This window comes from Emys orbicularis, chromosome 8, assembly GCF_028017835.1.
Source record: "Emys orbicularis isolate rEmyOrb1 chromosome 8, rEmyOrb1.hap1, whole genome shotgun sequence".
Lineage (NCBI taxonomy): Eukaryota > Metazoa > Chordata > Testudines > Emydidae > Emys > Emys orbicularis.
In genome coordinates this window covers 53783485-53810998 of record NC_088690.1, presented here as the reverse complement: position 1 = coordinate 53810998, position 27514 = coordinate 53783485, and the positions used below count along the sequence as shown (strand labels likewise).

At 46.8% G+C, this 27514-nt stretch overlaps 1 protein-coding gene across 1 annotated transcript in view; it reads left to right on the top strand.

Annotated features, from left to right (window-relative positions):
* PLA2G4A (phospholipase A2 group IVA) overlaps positions 1-27514 on the top strand; it is a 113705-nt gene that overhangs the window by 9269 nt on the left and 76922 nt on the right. Inside the window, exon 3 of the mRNA XM_065409689.1 lies at positions 25968-26116. Coding sequence (XP_065265761.1) covers positions 25968-26116 — 149 coding nt within the window. The remainder of the gene's footprint in view (positions 1-25967; positions 26117-27514) is intronic.

Genomic DNA, 27514 nt, shown 5'->3' with positions numbered 1-27514 from the left:
CAACATTATTGCTGCTTACTCTGTGCCTGTGTTTCTACAGACACAGTTGCAGAACAGGAAGCCACTAGGAAGGATGACCTATGAAAAACATCAGCAGTTTTAAGAAAATATCTGCTTATTCCAAAGAAGGGTGTCAGCTTCTCATGTTTTTGCTTCTTTGGCTATGACTGTGCTATTATCAGGTCATCTCTCCCTTCATTTGCTGTCCCCTGAAGATCACCACAGGGGTCACTGCTTGGACTGATACTGCAGACTACAGCAGGGACGGGCAAAGTTTTTGGCCTGAGGGTTGCATTGGGTTTCATAAATTGTATGGAGGGCCGGTTAGGGGAGGGGGTTGTGGCCTGGCCCCGCCTCCTATCTGCCCTTCCCTCCCCCCCCGGGACTCCTGCCCCATCCAACCGCCCCTGTTCCCTGACGGCCCGTCTGGGACCCCTGCCCCTGCTGCCCCATCCAACCACCCCTTCTCCCTGTTCCCTGACTGCCCCCCCCGGAACCCCTGCTCCCATTCAACCACCCCGACTCCTATCCACACCCCTACCTCCTGACCAACACCCCGAACTCCCCTGCCCTCTATCCAGCTCCCCCTGCTCCGTGCCCCCTTACTGCGCTGCCTGGAGCACCGGTGGCTGGTGGTGCTACAGCCACGCCGCCCGGCTGGAGCCGTGCCACGCCGCCACCACCACCACCACCACACAGCATAGAGCACCGCGTCAGGCTGGGCTCTGCAGCTGCGCTGCCCCAGGAGCTCACAGCCCCACTGCCCAGAGCATTGCGCCGGCAGCAGAGCGAGCGACTTGAGGCTGCAGGGGAGGAGGGACAGTAGGGGAAGGGCTGGGGGCTAGCCTCCCGGGCCAGGAGCTTGGGGGCTGGGTAGGACAGTCCCGTGGGCCGGATGTGGCCCGCGGGCCATAGTTTGCCCACCTCTGGACTACAGGAAGGACTGTGGACCCTGGGTTGCTCCTCTGCAGTGGGTTTTTGTTAAAGCAGCTGTTCCTTCCCCCGCACACTCTAGTAAATCCCCCTCATGTTATATTGGAGCTAGTGCAAAAGCTTCTCTGCAGTCTGTCTCCTTGTGCAGTGGAACCTTGGCAGTCCCTCTGCATTTGGAGTCTTCCTGACAGTGTTTTATGCCCTGTTGTTATAAGTGACACTTAAGATCACAATAACTGAAAGGAATTAGAGAGTAAATATCTGCCACCATTTCTCATTTACTTTTACTTTTTTACCTCCCTCCCCCCCAGTCAACAGCCTTTTGTTTCACTGTTTTCCCTGTATATTCAGTCGGTCTCTCTAGTATGTGTGGGTCTTTCACACTGTAACAAAGGACATTTGCAAAACAGTAGGAAAAAGTGATTGATAAACTACTCAGGTTCCAGTGTAGTACCTACAACTTATTAATATTTATTATTTGTTCTGTGGTAGCAGCACCACGTGAGGATTTGGGCCCCTGGTGCTAGGCCCCAAACACATCTTACTTTTTGAAAATAACTACATTTCAGGTTGATTGGGCTCCTTAAATTGGCTCACCTTGTCAGACCTTGCATTCCACTCAACAGTATTTCTCTGTTTAGATATTTGTCTCTAATGCAAAATTTTTGAATGCTCCATCTGATCAATCCCCAATTTTCAGGGAATGTGCTAGGCGTCAGTGAGCAGAATCCTATTGATGTTGGTGAAAAATGGGGGAAATACCTGGGACATCTGACATCTGGTTAGCAGACCAAGCATCTTCAGCCACCTCTGTAATTGTCTATAGATGAAAGGACAGGATGATAGAAGCCATTAAGAGATTCCAGTATAAGACCACTTCCCAAGACCACTTGCCAATACAGTTTAAAACTGCTGACACCCTGAAATAGAAATAAGAGAATAAGAATGGGGGGGGGGGGATGATAGGGGTGCACCCTGAGCCCCTGGTATGGAGGAGAGAGTAGGGGACCCAGATATAGGGAGGAATAGAGGGGATCACAAAGTCCTGGGCTTGGAGGGGTGAATGGGTGACCCCTGGCATAGGAGGGAAGAGGGAATAGGAGGGCACATAGATTCCCTGGCATGGGGAGGAATGGGGGGCACTTAAAGTCTCTGGCAGGTGGGAGAGTGGGGTATCTTGGTATGAGGGGAAGAGGAGATAAAGGGGGATAGGAGGGCCATGGAGAGGAAGGTGGGAAATGGGGGTACACACAGGCACTGGAATGGGGGGAGAATGTGGGATCCTGGTGTGGGGTGGGAGAGGGGCAATAGAGGGTGTGATAGGATCCCCCCCAGGGTGAAGCCTGGGACTGTGGGACCGCTGTGCCCCCTGAACTCTCTCCAGCCTGGGCTGTCTATCACAATGCGTTGCTAGTGACCAGCAGCAAACCCCTCCAGGCGCTGTTATCACTCAGCACAACAGAATGTGGAGCCCCATACCCAGCTAGATTGCATGAATGCTCAAAGAGCCACTCATGAATCACACTGAGGAAAGGCACCAGAGTCAAATCCTCCCACAACTGTACCTTAGGAATATACTGTCTTGCACTGCTCAAAATGAGCAATGTAGATATATTAATCAGTTCATTAAATGGACATACACCAGCCTTTGTCAAATTTGAGCAGATTTGCCACTCGCTTCATACAAACTCACTGGTAAAGATAAACAGTAAAACAAATTTATTGACTATAAAAGGTAGATTCTAAGTCAGTGGTAGGCAACCTGCGGCCCATGGGCGGCACACGGCCCATCAGGGTAATCCGCTGGTGGGCCGCAAGACTGTTTACATTGACTGTCCGCATGCATGGCCGCCCGCAGCTCCCAGTGGCTGCGGTTTGCCATTCCCAGCTAATGGGAGTTGTGGGAAGTAGCGACCAGCATATCCCTGTGGCCCACGCCATTTCCTGCAGCTCCCATTGATCAGGAACGGCGAACCACAGCCGCTGGGAGCTGCGAGTGGCTGTGCCTGTGGACAGTCAATGTAAACAAACTGTCTCATGGCCTGCCAGTGAATTACCCTGATGGGCTGCAGGTTGCCCACCACTGTTTTAAGTGATATTAAACGGTAGGCAAAAAGTCAGAGTTAGTTACCAAAAGAAATAAAATATAAGCAAGCAGTTTAAACTCTCAACACTATTAGATTGGGCAACAACTAGATTAAGCAGTTTTTCTCACTCCACTGGATATTGCAGTCCTTATTATACAGATTTCACCCTTGAAATGTGGGCCAATCTCCTCTGTTGGAGTCTTTTCTTCTGAGTGTCTTAATTGCTTGGAGCATAGGTGGGGGCAGGAGAAGGGGCCAACCATATGGCTACTCTGTTTTATACCCTCAGTCCATGTGCTTGGAAAACACAAGTCCAGGCATGTCTGGGGCAATGCTGAGCAATTCCCCTGGTGTGGACTCATGCAGGTGAGTCATTGCATTGTAGCTACCTTGCTGGACAATGGTTGTTGATGGGTTGATTGATATCCTGCCCGGGTGTTGGTTACTTTCCTTGCTGTTGCCTCTTGGAAGCTAATATCTGGCTGATTTCCCAACTTACAGCATGTTTTAGTGACCACCATACAACACAATTCTCATAACTTCATATGCATTAATGATAGATATATCTATAATATGGATAGAGAAATGACTTTCAGCAGATCATAAACTTTCCCCTGATGCATTACAAGGCATGCTTTATATGTAAGATCAGGATTATATAAAAATGAGGAATATGGGGTTCCAGGACGCTCCCCCAATCTATAGAATGTCACAGGGGGCATTAAAAGGGATGCACACGGAGCTTATGGGGAGTGGGGGATGGAGGATGCAAAGAGCCTCTGGTGTCTGCTGTGAGCTCAGCCTACAGAAACAATTAAGTGTGCAGTATACTTTCCTATTCTTCCTCCACAGTAATGTGCCCTGGGGTATAGGGAAGTTCATACACACTGACACATTTTTTTTTTTTAAAAAAGATGATTAGGAAGGCTTTGAGCAAATGTTCAAATGTGGCTCTTCCACACTGTTTGAGAAACTCTTTGAAATAAGACAGAAGTGTGTGTGGGGGGTGGGGTGGGGGGGTGGGGATTGAGAATTATTTCTAGACTTTACAGCAGCCACAAGAATCAGTGTACTGCCATCTGCCATGATCCATGCTTTTGTAACCTTGATCCATGTCAGTCTCTTACTAGTAATCTGGTGTGTCACACCTGTTCTACATCTCTTGTATGTGAAACTTAGTTTAAATGTTTCATGACATGTAGCAACCTGGAAGCTATTGTGCCCTACTTGTTAACCAGGGACACCCGCCCGTTACCTAGCTGAGGGCTGTATTAGCAATTATGCCAGGAGCACAAGAGCTGCACTGTTAATAGCTTCTATAAAACGAACAGGATTTAGATGCCTGCAATTTGAATCATGGTGGAGCATTGCATGTATTTTCCTTGCATGGTGTCTCTGTATAAAAGAAGGTGAGTAGAGGATCACACGGCAGAGCTGTCTGAGTAGCATCTAATCATTCTTGCAATAAAGCATGGGATAACTGTTCTGAAAACCTAGGTTAATGGGCGTAAGAGCTGAAAGAAGTCCTTGAAGATGTTTCTGAATTTTTCTTCAGTTTATTATTGGTGGCAATATTAAGCCTGCAGTCAGATTTATTGTTGAAGCAATGTTTCAAGTAGAAAGCTTTTGTTTTTGTTTTTGTTTTTTTTGTTGCTTGTCATAGACTGAAGTAGTGTTTCCTGTCAGTTTTTGTATTAGATTTGTGTAAGCATAGTGTACAGTTGGAGTTAGTTTAACCATTTTATAGAGCTCCATTTTTTTTCCACAAGGAGTTTTCTGTCTACTTTGATGAACAGATGGACCAGGATAAGGCCTGGTCTGCCTGGCATCATGCAGGAGTGTCCGTGCAGAATATTAGAAATGCACCATTTTCTCTGCTTGAACTTTGTCTCTGTTTTTAGTATGATCTCAGATGTATTTATGGAGCTGTACTTGAGTATTTGAGATTTGGATCTTTGCCTCTCATGACTGGTAAAGATCTATGGGGCGGTCTCATGCCTGTTATTAAAAAGAAGTGTTAACACTTCCTATGTGAAGGAATGATGGAAGCCACACTTAAATACACCTCAGTTCAAGAAACTAACACTTGGTGTCAACTTCAACAGTTGGTGTAGGTTATTGAGAAGAGGCTGTTTGAGCAACACCAGGCACATCTTTACCTCATGAACATCCTTCATCCTTGCTAGCCTGGTTCAGACATGGGTGTAGTGTGGAGACAATATTGTTGCCATGCCACAATCTCCTTGTGATGGTGGAGGAAGGCAAAATGTCTCTACTGCTTTTGTTGGATCTTTTGGCATCTATTGATGCCATTGCATTGAGGCTGTGTTGAATCACCTACAGGATGACCCATCGTGGTGTGTTCTCTCCTCTTGGAGAGGTCCCAAAGGGTGGTAATGAGTATTTACTCTGTTTCCCAAGGACTGTTGCATGCTGGGTTCTTCAGAGCTTCATCTTGTCCTCCCAGCTGCCCAAAATGTATGGGTGGCTGACATGTTTAGGTCACTAGTGTCACCAATGTGTGCATAACACTTAGATCTCATTTTACAGTGGTATCTGTGCTTTCCAAGGAACTGACCGAAGTTAGGGAATAGTTCTGACAGCTCTGGTTAGATCTCAGTTCATATAAGACTGGGAAGATGCTCATCGTATGATGATGCATCTACAGGAATTAACAGGGGCTGTGATATGTCTGACCTTTGCCAGGTCAAGTCTCAGTCTTGGGGTCATAAACAGAACTACCCCTGGATTGTCAGGTGAGAACTGTGGCACCTGGTGGCTTTTTCCATCTACTGATGACTTGGAGGTAGTGACCTATTTTCCCAATGGATATTTTTGCCACAGTGATCCACACTTTTGTGATCTCCAAACTAGCTTAATGAAATGTGCTGGGCTTGGGGCTATGTTTAAGATTACTTCACCTAGTGCAGAATATAGCAGTTCATTTCTTGAAAGGCATTGGCTCTTATATGTACATAATAAGTGTGATCTCTGTCCTGCACTGAGTTGTTCCCTTCTGTTCACACAGAATGGTTCTCAACAGAGAGATTGTCCCTCCGTCCTACATCTTGTTATAAGAATTAGTATCTCATGAGCCATGTTTGCTTTCAGTTTTGGGTTTACAGAGCCAGGAAGGACTTTTTTTTAGCAGTTATTTGTGTACTAACTAGCGCATCCTACAGCTTTTGAATTGGTGTTTTCTGTAGGCATCTTTACTGAACAAACATTTAGCAATGGTCCCCACATACTGAACTGTCTGACTGGTGGCATATAGTGAACTTACAGAATCATAGACGTATAGGGCTGGAAGGGACCACGAGAAGTCAAAAGTCCAGTCCCCTGCGCTGAGACAGGACCAAGTGAAACTAGACCATCCCTGACCGATGTTTGTCCAACCTGTTCTTAAAAATCTCTGACGGGGATTCCACAACCTCCATTGGAAGCCTATACCAGTGCTTAGCTATCCTTATAGTTAGAAAGCTTTCCCACTATCTAACCTAAATGTCCCTCGCTACAGATTAAGCCCATTACAACTTGTCCTACCTTCAGTGGACATGTAGAACAAGTGATCACTGTCCTCTTTATAACAGCCCTTAACATATCTGAAGACTGCTATCAGGTCTCCTCTCAGTCTTCTTTTCTCAAGAATGCTCAGTTTTTTTAACCTGTCTTCATAGGTCACGTTTTCTAAACCTTTTAAAATTTGTGTTGCTCTTCTCTGGACTCTTTCCAATTTGTCCACATCTCTGCTAAAGTGTGGCACTCAGACTGGACACACTACAACAGTTGAGGCCTCACGAGTGCCAAGTAGAATGGGCCAATTGCTTCCTATGTCTTACATATGACACACCTGTTAATCGACTCCAGAATATTAGCCTTTTTCACAATTGCATCACATAATTGACCTGTAGCAATACACAAGCTCTTAGGCTATACCTGTAGTGTGGCAAGGAGAAAAAAATTCAGAAAATAAGCAGGAAAAATGTGCAGGAGGTGTGGAAGAGGAAACCTGGCTACCTCTACTCCTTTTCCATGTGTCGGTTGCTGGGATGTCCCCTGTGTCCACAACGCCATTCTGCATGAAGAGGTGTGTTGCCATTAGTGGAAGTCAGAATGCAACCAAACTGTGAGTGCCCTCAGTCAAATTGCTGGAGAGGCTGAGAGACATGTGGAGGGGCAGCTTTCTGCACAGAATATCTCAGCATCTGCAGTGCTTGGTTAGGATTTTAAAATTTTCAGCTCCTAAGCTTTCTGTAGGTCCTATGGTTTGCAACCTCTTCTGGCCTTCCTACAAAAGGGGAGCCTGCAGTGTTTTTTCTCTGTTCCTTCAGGCTGATATTCTTTTCCAGTAAGATTTTCCCTTTCCAGATTTTGACATGGCAGAAGTGGAAGGTATAAATTATGTTTCTTACATTCACCTGGCATTCAAAATTATGTACTGAGGTAGCAAAATAAATTAGCTGGATGACTTCTCTTTTAATAATCAGTAATCTTGCTTAAGCTGAGAGTGAATTTATTTGCAACTTTTATTTGCAATCAAATTTTCATCTTACGATGATGACTTTTATCAGAAGGATCACAAACTGTTTCACAAACGACTTTGCCTTTCTAAGGAAATGTGCGGTTTAAAAATAAAATAAAAAAAAATAATCAGCAAGTGGTTTAGAAAGAGAACGTGCTCTTACTGTATGGACCTGAAGAAGAACCTGAATTTTGAGAGGTATTTGGGTCTGGATGTAATGGAAATCTCATGGAAATGGTCCAATAATTTGCCTGTAGGCAGCACTATAATATAATGAGAACAACTCATGAGATTTCAGTTCCGTCAACTCCAAACCTATCCATGATTTGGTTACAAATTCAAACTCCAGCCTATCCCTCATCAGGGATTCTGATTACCACTTTCTTGGCCCATCACTTGTTGCAAGAGTAGCTGGGAAGCTACTCTTGTTGCATTGAAAAGGGTATGAAAATGATCCGGGAAAAAAATCGCCATTTCCCTTGACAAACATCTTTTGATGGCAAAATTGCTGTTTTCTGCCTTTACATTTAGACAAAGAAGAAAAATGGAGGCAAGAGTGATTATTTAAAAAAAATGTTGGTGAAAACTTGATTTTTTTCACCCCAGTTGAAGCCTCTTGTATATCTCTCTATCACTGGTTTGCAGCATGTCATATTTGGTAGAAGGGAGACCAATTCAGGTCAGAGAGCAGCTTCTGAAAATAAATAGGATGTGTGCTACATTATCCCTGTGACTGCTGGTTTCATTCTGATGGGGGGGGGGGGGACCTCAGTTAACCCACAGCAACATCTCTACAGGGAGAAATAATTGTATAGTGTATTAGTAAAAAAGCAACACTCTGGCAAAAGTATCCTAAAGATAGAGGGCTGACAACTCTAATTGACTTCAGCTAGTGTTGTGTGTATGAGAGTATTGAGAGCTAGGGAGTCTGTTTCCTTTGGGCTAGACTGTGCAACACTTATTCAGACTACTGAGTGTTTACTCATATGAGTAGTCCCACTGACCGTTATGGAACTATTTGTGTGAGTAATCCTTCACCAATCTGAGTGAAGATGGTACAATGCCTGCACTAATCACGTGTAGTGCCCCCTCTCCACCTGGTTACCTTCTTTAATGCCAATCTGCTTGCAGGTTTTGATGGACAGGCCTGGGTTCTTCTGGATCCTGCCACCCACTCAGCAGGGTGTATCGTCTGTATTTTTTTCTATGAATTTATTTGGTGGTACCTCCACCCCCCTTTGCTCCTTCCTGGCAGGGTTACCAGGGCAGCTTGGGAGGAAAATTCTAACCACAGGGTAATCCCCACTTACCAGATAGTTGAAGACTGCCAAGAAATAACACAAACAAATACAATATATTCAACACAATTATATTAAACAGGAGACAAATATAACATAACAGGGTAAAACACTATTGTTAGGTACACCGGGACTTTCCCCAGTCACATGACCTGATGTACCAAATGTAAGATTAGTGTCCCATTGGTACACGTACTTTGTTGGGACCCTTGATGACCTATAACCACTGTGACAGACCCAGACCAGTGGGGTACAGGAGTCCGGTAGAGGGCAAATATACTGGTCACTGGATGAGTAGTTTTCTGTTCCCTGAGTGACCAGAGAAAGGGGCTGCACTAGAGTAATCAGGAACCTGCTAGAACCAGTTAAGGCAGGCAGGCTAATTAGGACACCTGGAGCCAATTAAGAAGAAGCTGCTAGAATCAATTAAGGCAGGCTAATCAGGGCACCTGGGTTTTAAAAGGAGCTCACTTCAGTTTGTGGTGGGAGTGTGAGGAGCTGGGAGCAAGAGGCGCAAGGAGCTGAGAGTGAGAGGGTGTGCTGCTGGAGGACTGAGGAGCACAAGCGTTATCAGACACCAGGAGGAAGGTCCTGTGGTGAGAATAAGGAAGGTGTTTGGAGTAGGCCATGGGGAAGTAGCCCAGGGAGTTGTAGCTGTCATGCAGCTGTTACAGGAGGCACTAGAGACAGCTGCAGTCCACAGGGCCCTGGGCTGGAACCCGGAGTAGAGGGCGGGCCCGGGTTCCCTCCCAATTGACCTGGGAGAGGGTTTATTTTTTTCCCACCACAATGGATGACGTAGTGCGGGCACTAATACAAGCTACGGCGGCCCAGCAAGAGGCTACCCGTGTCCAGGCAGCCGCCCAACAGGAGGCAGTGCGGCTGCAGCAAGAGACTAATCGCCTGCTGATGGACCAGGCTGCTCAAGACCGAGCTATGTTGCGGGAACTGGTAAACCAGGTAAAGTCCCTTACAGAGCTGAATCGCGGCCATGATGGGATGCGGCTCGTACGGGCCAGCCATTGGCTGCAGAAAATGACGCGGGAGGATGATGTAGAGGCATATCTTCTGGCCTTTGAGAGGACAGCCCTACGGGAGGCCTGGCCTCGAGATCAGTGGTCTGGCATCCTTGCCCCATTCCTGTGTGGGGAGGCCCAGAAGGCCTACCATGATCTGCCTGAAGAGGCTGCGGCAGACTACCCTAGCTGAAAGCGGAGATCCTGGCCAGATCTGGGGTAACGACAGCAGTGCGGGCCCAGCAGTATCACGGTTGGAGGTACCAGGAAGACAAAACCCCGCAGTCCCAATTGTATGACCTCATCCATCTCGCACGAAAGTGGTTGCAAACAGAGTCCCGGAGTCCGGAAGAGATACTAGCGGTTCTGGTCATCGACCGATACATGAGGGGACTACCACCAGACCTTCGTGCCTGGGTAAGTCAGAACGAACCCTCCACCTATGACGAGGTTGTCGCCCTGGTAGAGAGGCAAAGGGCAGCGAGGGAGCTGACCCGACCAGTTAAGGAAGAGGCACCCCGGGTTAAACTAGCAGCACCGAGCCCTAAAGTTCGGGTGACTGGGCCACCAGGAGGGCCCAGGTGGAAACAGAGAGAGGCTGAAGGCCCATGAGAGGCCACAAGAGTCGGAGCATGAGGGAGAAGAGAATCGTGATGTTAGACTGCCCAAACCAAGAGACTGGGGAACGCCTAGGGCTCCATACAGATGTTATGCCTGCGGGGAGTGGGGACACATAGCTGCACAGTGTCCCAGTGCTGAGGAGCCTATGCAGTGTAACCTGGGGAACTGGGCAGATCCATGCTCCCTAATCCACCTTGTGGGGGTCTCACTAACCCCACATATGTATACCAGACCAGTGAAACTAAATGGGGTAGGGACCATGGCACTGGTTGATTCGGGGAGTGCTATCACGCTTATCTCAGGGAAGCTCGTGAAGCGTAGTCAGCTGCTGCAGGCTAAACGTACGGGGATAACATGCGTCCATGGGACAGTTAGTTACTACCCCACCATCCCAGTAAAAATCGAGATCCAAGGGAACACTACTGAGGTAGCAGCAGGTGTAGTCCCTAAACTCCCATACCCGGTGCTCATAGGGAGGGACTTCCCAGGGTTTGGAAACTTACTCCCAATAGGGGGATTGGAGAAAGATGGGGACCCTAAAATTGGTGAGGCATCCACGCAGACTGTCAACCCCCAATCTTCTCTGAAATATCCCCAGATTTGTTCTCCACTCCCAGACAGGGTAGAAAGACAAAAAGGGAAAGAAGGGCAGCTAAGGCCTTGGGAACCCGAATACTGACCCAAAGCCAGAGGGTCGCTCTTGTAGGTAGGCGGACCCGTGCAGCTGAAAAGGAGGCCACGCAGGAGGGAGAAGCACCTGAGTCTGACCCCCACCCTAATGCTTCTGAACCAGTAGAGGCAACAGAGACTGGGCCCCTAGATCTTGGGCAGATTAGCCCTGGGAGAGGAAATTTTGGACAGGACCAGGCAGAAGACCTAACCCAGGAAAACAAGCCTTCCAAACAGGTGAGACTGTCTCCCGATTTAACACCAGACCAGAAGAATGAGGTCTGAGATGATCTTCCGGAACCAAGATGTGTTCTTGACAAAACCGGGTCGAACAACCGAGACGTATCACCACATCGTCACGAACCCTGGGGCCAGAGTAACAATGAGGCCCTATCGGGTGCCAGCGGCCAAAAGGGAGGAAATAAAAGCAGAAGTAAAAAAAAATGCTGGAGTTGGGGATCATCGAAGAATCCCACAGTCAGTTGTCCAGCCCAATCGTGCTGGTGCCCAAACCTGATGGCACCACAAGATTTTGCAACGACTTCCGGCAACTAAACAAAGTATCCCAGTTCGATGCATACCCCATACCTCGCATAGATGAGCTAGTGGATTGTCTGGGTAATGCCCGGTACTTGACTACCCTAGACTTGACAAAGGGGTACTGGCAGATTCCCCTTGCAGAAGACGCAAAGGAAAAGACTGCATTCTCTACACCAGAGGGTCTTTTCAATATACTGTCCTCCCTTTTGGACTACATGGGGGCCCCAGCTACCTTCCAGTGCCTCATGAACAAGCTATTATGCCCGCATAACAGTTATGCTGCTGCCTACTTGGACGATGTGGTCATTCATACCCCAGATTGGGAAACCCACCTGGAGAAGGTGGAGGCAGTCCTCGATACCTTCAGGCGAGCTGGCCTTACAGCAAACCCTGCCAAGTGCACTGTAGGGTTTACAGAGGCCAAATATCTTGGCTACATTGTGGGAAAAGGTTTGATAAAACCCCAAGTGAACAAGTTAGAGGCCATCCAAAATTGGCCCCGACCAAGTCGCAAGAAACAAGTCCGGGCGTTCCTAGGTGTGGTGGGGTATTACCGACAATTTATCCCCCACTTTGCCACAAGGGCAAGCCCCCTGACAGACCTAGTGAAAGCCCGTGGACCTGATCTGGTGAGATGGTCTGATGCAGCAGAGGAAGCATTCACAGACCTATGGACTGCCCTCTGCAGTAACCCCGTACTGATAGCCCCTGATTTCACCAAGGAGTTTATCCTGCAGACGGATGCATCGGAAGTAGGGTTGGGGGCCGTTCTATCACAGATGGTCGGAGAGGAGGAACACCCAATTCTATACCTCAGTCGGAAACTCCTTCCAAGGGAACAAAAATATGCAGTGGTGGAGAGAGAATGCTTCGCTGTAAAATGGGCCATGGAAACATTGCGCTACTACCTGCTCGGGCGCAGATTTGTCCTCGTGACCGACCATGCCCCTCTTCAATGGATGCAGCGGAACAAGGAGAAGAACACAAGAGTGACCAGATGGTTCTTATCCCTCCAACCTTTCCAGTTCCGTGTGCAACACAGAGCAGGGAGCCGTCATGGCAACGCCGATGGCTTGTCACGTGTGCACTGTCTGGCGTCCCAAGCTGCCCAACCCCTTGGCGTTGAGCAGGGGGGAGGGATATGTGACAGACCCAGACCAGTGGGGTACAGGAGTCTGGTAGAGGGCAAATATACTTGTCACTGGATGAGTAGTTTTCTGTTCCCTGAGTGACCAGAGAAAGGGGCTGCACTAGAGTAATCAGGAACCTGCTAGAACCAGTTAAGGCAGGCAGGCTAATTAGGACACCTGGAGCCAATTAAGAAGAAGAAGCTGCTAGAATCAATTAAGGCAGGCTAATCAGGGCACCTGGGTTTTAAAAGGAGCTCACTTCAGTTTGTGGTGCGAGTGTGAGGAGCTGGGAGCAAGAGGTGCAAGGAGCTGAGAGTGAGAGGGTGAGGGTGTGCTGCTGGAGAACTGAGGAGCACAAGCGTTATCAGACACCAGGAGGAAGGTCTTGTGGTGAGAATAAGGAAGGTGTTTGGAGGAGGCCATGGGGAAGTAGCCCAGGGAGTTGTAGCTGTCATGCAGCTGTTACAGGAGGCACTAGAGACAGCTGCAGTCCACAGGGCCCAGGGCTGGAACCCGGAGTAGAGGGCGGGCCCGGGTTCCCCCCAAACCTCCCAATTGACCTGGACTGTGGGTTCTTCCAGAGGGGAAGGTCTCTGGGCTGTTCCCCAACCCACATGGTGAATCTCTGAGGCAAGAAAATCCGCCAATACGCGCAGGACCCACCAAGATAGAGGAGGAACTTTGTCACGCCACAAAATTCTTCTCCGCAGTGGTTTAGCAGTGTGGCTGACTGGGTTCAGTACAGCCCAAAGGACTCACAAGTGGGAGAAGGTGGTAAATCCCTCCACAGGTTTAATATGCAGCAGGTTATAAAATCCCCAAACCCTTACTCCCTGGCTTGACGACACAGTTCAGGGAGTAGGGGGTCCTCAAAACAAATTCCCTGACTAACTAAAAGATGGTGCGCTCACAAACTCCATGAATGATCCTCAGGTTCAGAGATGACTCTGGACTCCTCGGTCACTGCAGAGGGGCTGATCTCTGCTGGCAGGGATCCTCTTCAGGCAGGAGTCAGGCTGCTTCAGTCCCAGGATTTCCCCTCATCACAAAGGGGTGCAGGGCTCAAGGTGCAGATTACACAACTATACTAAAATCCAAACTGTAGTTTCCTAGCCCAATGTACACACACACACACACACACACACACACACACACACACACACACACACACACACACACACACACAGAGGCAGCAGCCCTGGACTCGCAGCCAGAGCAGAGCTGACCATTTGGTGACTGGTCTCACCTAGGTAGGGTTACCATCCGTCCGTACTTCCCTGGACATGTCCGGCTTTTGCATCTCTAAATAGCCGTCCGGGAGGAATTGGTAACAAGGTTAAAATGTCCGGGTTTTTTTTCTCCCTCGCCTCCCTCCCTCCCTTCCATGCAGAGTGCGGCTGCTGATTGGGCAGCTGGGCCGATTGAGCCGTTCCCATTGGCCTCCAGCAGCCAGAGGCCTCCCCTGCTCCCCCCTCCCTCTGTCTGCAGCCCTGTGTAACACACAAACCGACTCACCGGGCAGCGTGTTTTGCCTACACGTGGAGCCAGAATGCTAAGGGGAGTCCGGGGGGGGGGCAGTCAGGGATTGGGGCAGTGTTGGATGGGTCTCTGGCCTCCACCTGCCACCCCCCCCCTCCACACGTCCCCCCCCCCGTGGGCCTCCCCCTCCCTGTCTGCCTCTCCCTTGCCTGCTTGTACTGCCAGAGCCAGCAGCAACTGCTATCTGCTGCCCCCAGGTCCTAGCGTCCCCCATCCACTAATGGGAAGACAGGCTGCCCTTACCCTGCCCTTCCACCCTAGCCCTGAGCCTCTCCAACGCCCCAAACCCCTCAGCCCCAGCCCTCATCCCCCCCCGCACCCTAATCCTCTGCCCCAGCCCGAGCCTCCTCCATCATGAACCCCTCATCCCCAGCCCCAGCCCTCATCCCCCCCACACCCTAATCCTCTGCCCCAGCCCTGAGCCCCCTCCTGCATCATGAACCCCCTCATCCCCAGCCCTGAGCCCTCATCCCCCTCACACCCTAATCCTCTGCTCCATCCCTGAGCCCCCTCCTGCATCATGAACCCCTCATCCTCAGACCCACAGCCCTCCTGCATCCCCTCCTATCACCAAACTCCCTCCCAAACCCCCTCCTGCCCTCAAACTCCCTCCCAAAGCCTGCACCCCCTCTCTTTGCACCGCCTCCCACTCCCAAACTCCATCCCAGAGCCTGCACCCCTCACCCCCTCCTGCACACCCACCCCCTGTCCCAGCCCGGAGCTTGCACCCAGCACACAAACTCTATCCCAGTGCCTGCACCCCTCCTGCACCCCAGACCTCCTCCCCCCACCCAACCCCCCTCCCAGAGCCTTAGGCAGGTGGTGGTGGTGGGGGGTTCTGGGCACCACCAAAATTTCTACAACCCTGCCACCCATGCGTGTGGATAAGGATCGGGGCAGTCAGGGGACAGGTAGGGTCCTAGGGGGGCAGTTAAGGTGGGGGGTTCTCAGCAGGGGGCAGTCAGGGGACAAGAAGCAGGGGGGGTTGGGGTTCTGAGGGGGGCAGTCAGGGGGTGGGAAGTGGGAGGGAGTGGATGGGGGCGGGGCGGGGGCAGGGCTAGGGCAGGGCTTCCCCCGCCCCCCAGTGTCCTCTTTTTTGATTGTGGAAATATGGTAACCCTACACCTAGGGAGCTGGAGGGCTAACTCAGCCTGGCTGGGGAAGTTTCCCAGCAAAACTCTACAAACTGGGAGTCATCAGTGGAGAAGGAAAAGCCCAGCTGAGGGATCTTGCTTTCAGGTCCCTAGAGGCCAGTTCTCAGGAGGAACTCTGCATGCAGGCTTGGGACTCATCAGCTCCCCACACAGCCAGTCCTGCCCTGGCTGGCTCCAGACTGACTCAAAAATGGCTTCTCCCCTTTCCTGAACTCCCTGGGAGGGGCATCTCACTCCCTATTGGTTGCTAGGCAGACTGAGTTTGCCTTGGCTCCCCCTCCCTACCAGGGACAGAGCCCCAGGAATCTAAGTAATCTTCCTGAGGGTTACACACATTAATGGATGGGTTAATACAGAAAGAATTCAAGAGTGACACTTTATTTCTATTTACCACAGCAAGATTCTGGGTTGAGCAGGATATTTTCATAATCTGTTTATCCCCATCCTTTTTGTGCATACATCAGCAGTGAAATCTTTACCACTGAAAGTGTCATCATTCAACTTCAGTGTTAACAATCTATTGAGATGAACTGGGGAAGTTTATATGTTTGAGCTCTTTTTTCAGGTTATCTGCATATTCAAGCAGACACCATTACCTCTGTTCACATTTTTAGCTTATTTTTGCATAAGAACTAGAGACTTAATTTTTTTAATGAAAGCTGAGATTCTGGTACATGAGAGGGCAGCCCCTAGAAAAATGTATCAGTTCAGTGAACCCTTGAAAGCTAGCTAATATGATCACTTCTTACTGGTGTCTGATCTGGAATGGCGTTGAACTCCCTCAGTCCTTAATATGGTTCTGTCACAGACCTGTTGTCATGCCTTCGGCAAGTCACTTAAGTTTTCCTTGGTTCAATTTTTTTCTATATGTAAATTAGAAATATAGTAATACCTACCTTACAGGAATCTTGTGATTAATGAATGTTAGTTTGTAAACTGTTTTCAGATGAAAGGTAGTACAAAAATGCAAAGCATCAATAAAGTCCCTGGTTAGTTAACTATTAATTTAGATTGTTTCACAGATAGGAAATCAACTCATCTCTGCATTGCACAACCAAAACGTTCCTTGGGGCCTGTCTCATGTAGGTGAGTGATGCAACCATCAGATTTGGTAATCAGCTGACCCTTGTGATATGTAGTATTCTGCTCAGATCTGGAATCGTGCCATCCATACTTTCACAGCTTCGGTTCTGTAGCATGCAGAGACTAGATCCATGAATGAGGCTAAAATGGTTCAAGGCCAGTTGTGGAGTTCAGAGCCAGGAACATGCCTTTAGGGTGGTTAGTGGTACAACTGTTAGACTTGCTCCACTAGAGTGGCATTTGGCCTTGAGGACATCCAGTGCCCAATGGGAGATATAAAAAATAGGTGTATATTGACCAGTCATTAATGCTCAAAGCACTGTGCATGAATGTCCACAGAGTCATTTAGACTATCACTGTTCACTGAGTGCTGGCAGGGCTTTTGGCAGTGTACAGAGCATGTTGAAAGGCATTGGCCTGACCCAAGGAGTTGACATTTTGAAATAATATATAGGCTCCGTGTCTTTTTAATTAAAAGAAAATGGAAAGTAATAGACTTGCATCAAAACAAGTCTTGAATATAAAGTTTTGTTTTCATATTTAATTACATGTGTAAACAAACATCTTTGCTATAAGAGCCAAGAAACTCAGGCAGTTGTCATAGCAGTTAAGCCGGACTCAGCAAGACTGTTGATAAACTCCCTTTTCCCTGGTATGACACCCGTTAGTAATCTTTCTGTGACACGTATAGATTCCTCATATCCGATGTGTCCCTCAGGACTCCCTTCACTCTGGCATACAAGTTCCCATCTGACTAGGAAAAAGCTGTGCCCTCCCCCTGCCCAAATTGAGTTAGCTGAAACAAGCTAGCTTAACTCAATCTACCCCACATAACTGTAATGCCCAGGAGCCAGGTATGTCAAAGGGCAGTTCTGATCAGTGGGCAGAATTCATGCATGAAGTCTGCCTGCCAGGAATTCAATCCAAGGGGAAGGTACAGCGAGGTGGCTGATGGGTCAGGTGGGATGACAAGGCAGCAAGGCAAGATCAGGTGAGGCCAAGTAGACATAACAGGATCATGATCTGTGCTAAATTGCAGATCAAATCAGGTTTCCATTGTATTGTACAGTGTGGTGTGTTCTGGGCCAATCAGTACAGATGAACACCGATGGAAACTGCTTCCAACAGAGGGACAGGTTCAGTGGGTATGTCTGTGTTGCAATAAAACACCCGTGGCTGGCCCATGTCAGCTGATTTGTGCTCGGGCTGCAGGGCTATAAAATGATAGTGTAGACATTCAGGCTCAAACTGAAGTCTGGGCTCTGGGATCTTCCTATCCTGGGATCCCAGAGCCCAGGTTCCAGCCTGATCGCGAATGTCTACACTGCAATTTTGTAGCCCCAGAGCCTAAGCCCCAAAGAGCCAGAGTCAGCTGACATGGGCCAGGCGCGGGTGTCTTATTGCAGTGTAGACCTACCCAATGTGGTCAACACAGGGGGAGCCTACTAGCACTGTCTTGATCCCCTATGGCTCAGGACAATTAACCTTTATGTGAATGGCCTTACATGATCTCCCTTAGGGTTTTTATTAGGAAAAGTTGGCTTTAATATCCACCAGGGGCTCCATGGGAGCCCTGTCAACAGATTGCAGTGGGAACGTATTGAATTGGCATGATTTGTGTGCCCTTGCTATGTTCCTTTCACTGACCAGAGCCACGCACTTGTGAGGCCATACTGGTGACTTGGGGTTTCTTTGGTGGCAGAGAGCTTGTGGGTTTCTTCCATGGCAACAACTTCCACCCACATTGGTCCCCTGACTGGGGTCAGTCTGTTGAATCCTGGCCTCAGTCAAATCACTTGGTTCCAGATGACAATATCTTCATATTATATTTAAAGTCAAAACAATACCCATAGGTGTATTGGCAGATTTCAGCCCCAACTCTTAGGGTCTTGGGAAAAATAAACATTATAAATAGGAGTATGTATTGAATGTATTTTCATGTGGGGAGACAGCAGGAATGTATATAAATTTGGCGTTATAGCCTCGATACAGTTTTGATTTCTCCTCTCAAAAAATACCACATCCAAAATGTATTGGGGAGCGGGGGGGACGGGAGAAATCATAAATAAAGCCTCTTGATCAACTTTATTTCCCAAACCTGGAAAATTTCTTGTCCTTCAGCAAATAGCTAATTTGTGTATATTTGTCTTGATTTATCACATGTTGTTTTAAACTCTTTAGACTGATGGCCGTTAATGTTTTGCACTTCAACATGTTTAACAATCGTTAATGAGTTAAGCTTTAGTAGGTATAGTTAGTCTTATGTTATGAATGGCATCAATGAACTACAGAAAGATTAAATAACTTGCCTAAAGTAACGTAGGAAGCCTGTGGCAAAGTTAAGAGTAGTCTGATGCCTTATTCACAAGAGGAACCTTCCTACACAACAAAGATAACTATTTCAGAAAAGTAATCCCACAGGAAAAATATGAATGAACTGTTCTACATTGTTTCTCTTGAAAAACATTTGGTTGCTCTTTTAGACAGTCTGGTTAATATATTGTGTAAAAGAGACTCGGAACAATTCCAAGACAATATTGCATCTTTAATATGTTATGCACTTATTGCTCCTGCAGTGATGAAGAAGCTATTTTAGATTAACAGTATTTGACCCTTGAACCATTACCTAATGTTTCTCTTTTAAACTGTACTTTCAAATTGAAATATTCAGATCATTATTACTTTTCCACTGGATTAAAATTTTTTTTATTGTCTATGAAATTTGGCAACTTTAACATTTTGAAATACAAACAAAATCAAATATTACTGTGATATATGTGAAATAGCTTGTAATAAGTCTTTGGTCTCTGTCTCCCCAAGAAATAACAGATCTAGGCTTTTGATTGTTATTGCATAATTTACATCAGTATTTTCTTCTTTGAGTAGTGTCCTTATGGGTGCTCCACTGTAGGTATATTTGTGTCCCTGTGCTTCTGATTGGAGATCTTTGGTAGCAGTGTCTGTTCGCCCTGCACATGCACTCTCCCCTCCTCGTGCTCTGCCTCAAGGCTAATAAGCACTGCAGGGGCAGACTACCCCCAATTCCTTCTCAATTGCCCCAGGCTAGAGATGGAGCCATTAGCAGTCCATTCACAGATACTTTACTCTCTTGAAATTCATTCTGAGCTAGTTCTAGTGTTTTCTTCTTAGTTCTCATAGCGTTTCCTTTAGTTCTTTTCTTCCCTGTTAAAACCAAACAAACGTTATTTGTTTTACCCTTCTCTTCCTCCCCCCCCTCCATACTGGGAAATGCCCCCAGCAAGGGGAATTTCCAGGTCGCCTGGGTTTAAGAGGTGTGTCTCCTGCAAGGAGTCCATTCTGGTAATGGATGGGCATTCCTGCTGTGTCTGTTACCAGATCCCCAAAAAAACAGGAACTGAAGCTAAAGCTGCTCCTTATGGAGGGTGCTCTCTGGCCTGTATCTGACTGTGCCCAGAGTCTTACAGGCAACACAAATCTTCTCCATAGCCTTCCAGTGAACCAAGGAAGAAATCCTCAGATGCCCCATGGAAGACCTCCAAAAAGAGATCCTCAAGCCTTCATAGTGAGCCCTGAACCAGTGAGAGGAGGTCCCTGGCACATTCGATCTCTTTGGTACCAACAGCACTGAAGGCATCTAAACATGATACCCACAGATTGTGTGGGTCCAGTGTGACAGATACCGCTGGTATGCCTAAGGACCCCCTGGGCACAGGCACCAAATCAATGATGATGCCGGTCATGGACAGATGTGGAGATTGTGCCACCTCTGGGAAGAGGCAACCATCATCAGAGCGCTCGATGCAGCCAAGATTGCGAGCTCCCTCAGTACTGCCAACTCAATAACAGCAACCGCTAAGGGTACCAAATACTGTGGCACAATAGGAATTTAGGTTCTCTAAGGACCTCACAGTATCTAAGGTATCGAGTCTCATCTAATTGGTACCAGGGCCTCAGTACTGGGCACATCTGGAACTCCATAATGACCACCAGCACTGATCCATGCACCTCTGAATCGGCTCCACCATTTTCCACTGGAGAGTCGGATAATGGCCAGGAGGTCATCTCCCATCACTCACTATGCTTCCTCCCACTACCAACCTGGGCCTTCCCAGTCATACCCTCAGTCTGGACCTCAGCCCCTGTGGTATGACTAACCATGGGGTCAGCCACCCATGCCTTTTCCACCGCCCCTGTGGCCCTGTTGGGATACGTGGGCAGCATTATATACTGTGGAGCCTCAGAACCTCCTGAGGAGATCCTGGAGGAGTAGGAGGTGGGACTAGAGGAGGAGGTTATTCACGAACCTGGACCTGCAAATTAACATCCAAAAGTCAACCTTAACTCCAGTGCAATGTTTGGCGTTCATACGGGTTGACCTCAACTCACTGCAAGTGAGGGCGCTCCTTCCACAACACAGATTTCACAGCCTGTCCACACTTATAGAGACAGTTCAAGCTAGCCCTCAAACATTGGCCAGATGTTCCTCCAGCTTCTGCAGCACATGGTGGCTGGTATGTTTGTAATATTTCATGCCAAACTATAGATAAGGTGTCTGTAGATATGGTTCAGCTCTGTTTATAGGCCAAAAAAATACAGGTTAGACAACCGTCTCTTGTTGCCTTCCAAGACCCGGTAAATGTTTGCACGGGGGTCCTGTTCACTCAGCCCTCCCTTGACATTACTTCTCACTACAGACTCATCTCTCATGGGCTGTGCTGCACACCTCAACAACCTCATGACTCAGGGCAAATGGTAGTCCTCTGAGGTGACTCTTCACATCAACGTTGTCGAACTCAGGGTGGTCAGGAACGCTTGTGTTCACTGCTCAGAGGTACACAGATGAAGGTCATGACAGAGAACATTGTGTGCTACATACATCATCAGGGAGGCACCAGATCATCCTACTTCTGCGCAAAAGTGCTAAAGCTCTGGAACTGGGGCATTTGCCACAATGTTCTAATATCGGCAGCCTACCTATCATTAGTACCGAACACAACAGCAGGCAGTTTTTTCACATGACCACAAGTGGGAAGTGAACCCCACAGTACTTCGCAGCATATTTTGTCAATGGGGGACACCGACAAACTTGTTCGCTAATTACCTGAACAGGAAATGCCCACATTATTGCTCCAGGGCTGGTTTCGGACAGCACTCATTAGGGGACGGTCTCCTTCCATGGGACAAGGGCCTTCTTTACGCCATTCCCAGTTCCCTCTCTTGTTGAAGGTCCTGTTGAAAATAAAGAGAAAAAGCAAACGTCTTACTGATTGCTCCCACCTGAGTGAGACAGATGACTGTGTCCACCAATCCCTCTTCAACCCACTCCTTACCTCCTCTCGCAGAAAGAACAACACACTCTCCATCTCAACCTGCAGATACTCCAGCTCAAGGCTTGGCTTCTTTGTAGTTCCAATGCATAGAGTGCTCCCGCTCCCAGGAGGTACAGGAAGTGTTACTACACAGTAGGAAATTGGTTACCCGTCATACTTAACTACAAAAGTGGATGAGGTTTGGTGCAATTCCAGGCACATTATCCCTACATCTGCTATTCTCCTAGAGGTGTTAGAATACATATTGGCTCTCAAGAAGACAGGGCTATACCTCAGTTCGCTCAAGCTACATCTGGTGGCCGTAGTGGTACCATCAACAGGTAGAGGGATACTCAGTTTTCTCACACCCAACTACAAAGAGATTCCTTAAGGTCATAACAAACCTCTTTCCCCACCCAGATGCCCTACTCCAACATGGAACCTAAAACTAGTTTTAAAGAGCCAGACTAGATCACCCTTTGAACCAATGGCTACTTGTTTTCTTACACACCTGTCAACAAAGATAGCATTTCTGGTGGCCATCATCTTGGTGAGGAGAATAGGGGAAACAGCAGCACTTATGGCACACCCTGCTTTACAGTATTCTTTCACAACAAGGTTACTATCTGGCTACACCCAAAGTTTATTCCTAAAGTGGCCTCATCTTTTCACATGAACCAACCAAATCCCCTCCCAACTAAGCCTCACCATGTTAACAGAGAGGCCATACTGCACATGCTAGATGTTAGGAGAGCCCTAGCCTTCTACTTGGACAGGACAAAGACTTCTAGGAAATCTCCTAAGCTCTTCCTTTCCATTGCAGAAAGGTCTAAAGGCACAGCAATATCAGCCCAGAGATTCTCCAAATGTGTCTTGAACTGTATTAAGCACTGTTTTCATGTTCGCAATATAGTACCTTTACCTGGAATTCGCACACACTCCACAAGGTTAGTTTCCTCCTTTGTCGCCTTCTCAGGAATGTCCCTGTCTTGGAAATCTGCAGAGCAGCCATCTTGGGCATTTGCCACATACCCTCACAGAACCCTATGCTATCACTGGAGACTATGCTTCCAATGCTAGTTTCGGCTCTGCGGTATCATCATCCATAACAGACTTGACTCCAAAGCCCCAACCTCCCATTAGGGATACTGCTCCGGAGTCACCTATAGTGGAGCACCCATAGGAACACTACTCAAAGAAGAAGAGGAAGTTACTCACCTTGTGCAGTAGTGATGGTTCCTTGAGATGGGTGTCCCTTGAGATGGTTCCCTGAGATGGGTGTCCATAACCTGCCCTCCCTTCTGTTCCAAAGTTATTGATAGGGACTCTGTGGTAGAGAAGGATCTGAAGGTGGTTCACTTGCACGGCACTAATTAACCTCAAGGCAGAGCATGAGAAAGGGAGAGTGCATGTGCAGGCTGAACAGACACTGCTACCAAAGATCTCTGATCAGAAGCACAGGAATGCACATGCATCTACAGTGGAGCACCTATAGAGACGCTCATCTCAAAGAACCATTGTTACTGCACAGTGTGAGTAACTTCCTCTTAATCAACACATAAAAGCTCCCTGTATTTTTGCTTTCCAGCTGCAGATGAAATTCTTAAAGGAATAGACTTTCATTTTCTCAATTGAAAAGACTGCAAAGTAAACTTTCAAACATGAAAGGGCAATTGAGAAACTCTTGGCCTGAGGTATTTTTGTTACACAGTTGGACGAAAGTTTTGTTGAGATTTTGAGCTAATTAAATATTTTTCCTCCCAGTCATACAGTAACTGCTTTTAAGTTTAGCTGCAAAATGCATTAATTTCTGCTTCAACAGACTGACTTGGCATGGCAAAAGTCGCTTGGTTCAAAACCAAGCTGATGTGTAGAAGTTCAGTCCTTTGGCACCAAGAGGTCTGCAGTAGTTAGTGTTGTCAGGATATTCAGAATCCAGCATTTCAATTTCCAGAGGTCAGGAAGGAGGTCTGCATAGCATTAAAGCAGATTTACTTTTCATCCAAGGAGATAAAATACACAGTCAAAGCTGGCCAGTAGTCATGTTGATTTTATTTATTTATTTATTTATTTATTTATTTATTTATTATTTTAAAGTTGGAGTAGATAGGAATTTGACTGTCTTGACTCAGGCTTGGATCCTCCTCCACCGAGGGGCCTGGGATTCTGGATCCAAGCCATGGGTTAGCATGATTTGCTTGTAGACAAAAGGGGGCGGGTAGGCTGGAGCCTGAGTTCAAACTCAGGGTTCAAGTCCTATTTCTTTGCAGTGTGGATGCATCCCCACTGGACTCATGCTCTTGGAGTCTGCCAGAAATAATCCCACACACTGACTTTTTGTACTCTGGACAGTCAAGTTTTCCCACACTGCACCATGAACAAAGGGCTATAGTGGTCACATTTTGGGAGGCCATTAGGAAGTCTGGGCTATGAGGGTTAGATTTGGGCCCACATAATGCAGTATAGATGCTGGAGACCCAGGTTGGGACCCAGGCTTCAACAATTCATGGCCTGGGGTTACTAATGAGTGTAGACGCTCAAGCCCTAGGTTATCAAACGCAGTGTCTGTTAACTTGAGTTCTGCTAATCCTGGACATACATTGCAGTATAGACATACCTTAAAGGACTGCCCAGGCTTTCCTTGGTTTATAAATAGTTCTATAAATATTGTGCAGAGTGGAATGTAGGCTGCCAAATCGTACAAGTTCTCTCTCTGTCTCTCTTGCACGCGCGCGTGCGCGCGCACACACACACACACACACACACAAAATATTGCAAAACCCTCCTTATTTTCTAAGCAGTAAAAAGTTGTTCTGGTGTATCATAGTTTGCCATGAAAAATCTGACACAGTAAGATCTGTTCACCATAAAATAGACAGGAAGCTAAAAGTGCTTTTTCTATGAATTTTGCAATTAATAAATAAAATGCATTGAAGGAATTGGATTTCTGGTACAGTCCCTCAAGTCACACTAATTAGAAAAAAGCATGGTCAGTATTTAACTCACCCTATTGTACATGCATATTATTCCACATCTCCAATGGGCAAAGGATATCTTTGAAAATATTTCAGAATCTATAGCTGTTCTGTCACTCCCCAATTATTTGTCTTTGAATAGTACACTGAGAGGCTGAGTTGAAGCTTGGCTTGGGTCTGCATTAGAGGTGGCTAGAGGACAAAAATTCCATGACAACTTCTGTGGTTTTGAAATTTGTTTTCGTTCCACATTCGAACAAAATCAAAACTGTTCAAATGTTTTTGCAGAACAGAATTGTGTTGAAATGTCCATTTTCTGTTTGAAAGATCAAGTTTTCAATTTAGGTCTCTTTTTCTCTGGTCAGAAGTGAAAGGGTTAAAGCAACTTAATTAAGACTCTTCAGGCCACATTTTCCCCATCACTCATACTCTGAACTGGATACAGATGGAATAGTTAGAATTTCAGCTATTCCGCTACACATCCACAATTTAAATGGAATATGTAAATAAGGCCCAAGTCCTATAGTGATATTCATAAGGGTGGACCCCTGTGCCAGGACAGAGCCCCAGTGACTTCAGTGTTTCCACCCAGGGATGTGCCCATGTGGATATCCTTACACAATCAGGAAGTACATAAATGGCTCATTACTGTATTCCTTAATTCTACAAAACCTTTGGTAGACTCTCCTGAATCCAAAATATCTATCTTTAATTTGTAATTGAAGACCATTTCATTGGGTATCTATCTTTGCTGCTACTGTGATACCAGATATTGTTGCTTGTGTGTGTGAGAGAGAGAGAGAGAGAGAGAGAGATCAGGGGATGCTTCTTTAAATAACTACAACAACATTGGAGCATTTTTTCAATAAATATGTATCTTTACTCACAGTATCATTCTCTCAGTCAAGGCCTACTCCTATTCCCATTAACATCAGTGGCATCACTACTTTGATCTTTAGGGGAGCAAGATCAAGCCATGTACCTTTTCATTTACTACTGTGTATAATGAGAGGACTTACAATGCATTTATCCATTCCTAAATTTGTTTTGGTTAATCCTATCCAAACACAAGTTCTAACTAATGTTACCCTCTGTTTGGTACTCTACAGTTGACACTCCAGATCCATATGTGGAGCTGTTCATCCCCTCAGCCCCTGACTGCAGAAAGAGAACGAAACACTTCAACAATAATGTGAACCCTGTGTGGAACGAGACCTTTGAGTTTATATTGGACCCGAACCAGGAAAATGTTCTGGAGGTAAATCATGTACTGAGGTACAGCTAGAAATGGAAGTTGAGCAGTGTCAGGAGGGTTAAACAGCAACACTTTGCACTTACACAACATCTGTTATCTGAGCATTTCAACGTTTTCTAAACATTAAGGTTTTGCCTTTTATACACAGCCCTGAGTAAGGGGTTGGTACATAAGTTGCACCATCCCAGGAGCTGCCTTGGGTGGCATTGTGACACTGATACTTCTGAGTCACAATTTCTTACCTGTTTGCTACTGAGACTAGTAATTTACTGTTCTCTACAGTAGCAGCAAGCTAGTATTTTATCCCTTCGTTGGCTCATCTACTTTGGCCAGCAAGTAGGTGGGGGTGGAACCAAGTCTCTGCCTATTCCCCTCTCCTCTCTGCCAGCTAGAGGAGGGAGTAAATGGGAGATTAGCTCCACTTACTTCTATATGCCTGTACCCAAGGTCTGAGGCCATGTCTACACTTACCGCGGATTGACGCTGCTGCGATTAATGCAGTGGGGGTCGATTTGGCAGGTCTCGTGAAGACCTGCTAAATTGACTGCAGAGCACTCTCAGGTCCACTTTGGTACTCCATCAGAATGAGAAGACTAAGGTAAGTCAATGGGAGAACGTCTCCCTTCAACACAGCACAGTGTAGACACCGCAGTAAGTTGACCTATGCTACGTCGACTCCAGCTACATTATTCACGTATCGGGAGTAGCATAACATAGGTCGACTTAGGCCTTGTCTACACTACAGGGCTGAGTAATCACCTCTATGGAGCATAAGGGAGCTGTCGCTCCTTTGTACAGGCATCTAGTCCAAATCACCATCAATCCCTAATTAATTAAGCCTTTTGTACACACACTGTTATAATATTGTGTTAGTCTAACCATTTTAGTGTGTCAAGAGTTTATGGGTATATTTTCATTGCAGAGTTTACTCTGGCTCTTATTTGGTAACCTGTCCACTTTGCAGAGAGGACACAGGCTAAACCAGTGGTTCTCAACCAGGGGTACACAGAGGCCTTCCAGCATTTACATCAACTCATCTAGATATATGCCTAGTTTTACAACAGGCTATACTGAAAAACACAAGCAAAGTCAGTATAAACTACAATTTCATACAGACAAGGACTTGTTTATATTGCTCTATATACTATATGCTGAAATGTAAATGCAATATTTATATTCCCATTAATTTATTTTATAATTATATGGTAAAAATGAGAAAGTAAACCATTTTCAGTAATAGTGTGCTATGACACAAAATCAGACTAAAAATACAAAAAAGTAAGTAAGTAGTTTTTAAGTGAGATGAAAGTCAAATCAGACTCCTGAAAGGGATTCACTAGTCTGGAAAGGTTGAGAGCCATTGGGCTCAACCACTCAAGTGCTGATAGTCTTCAATGTCTT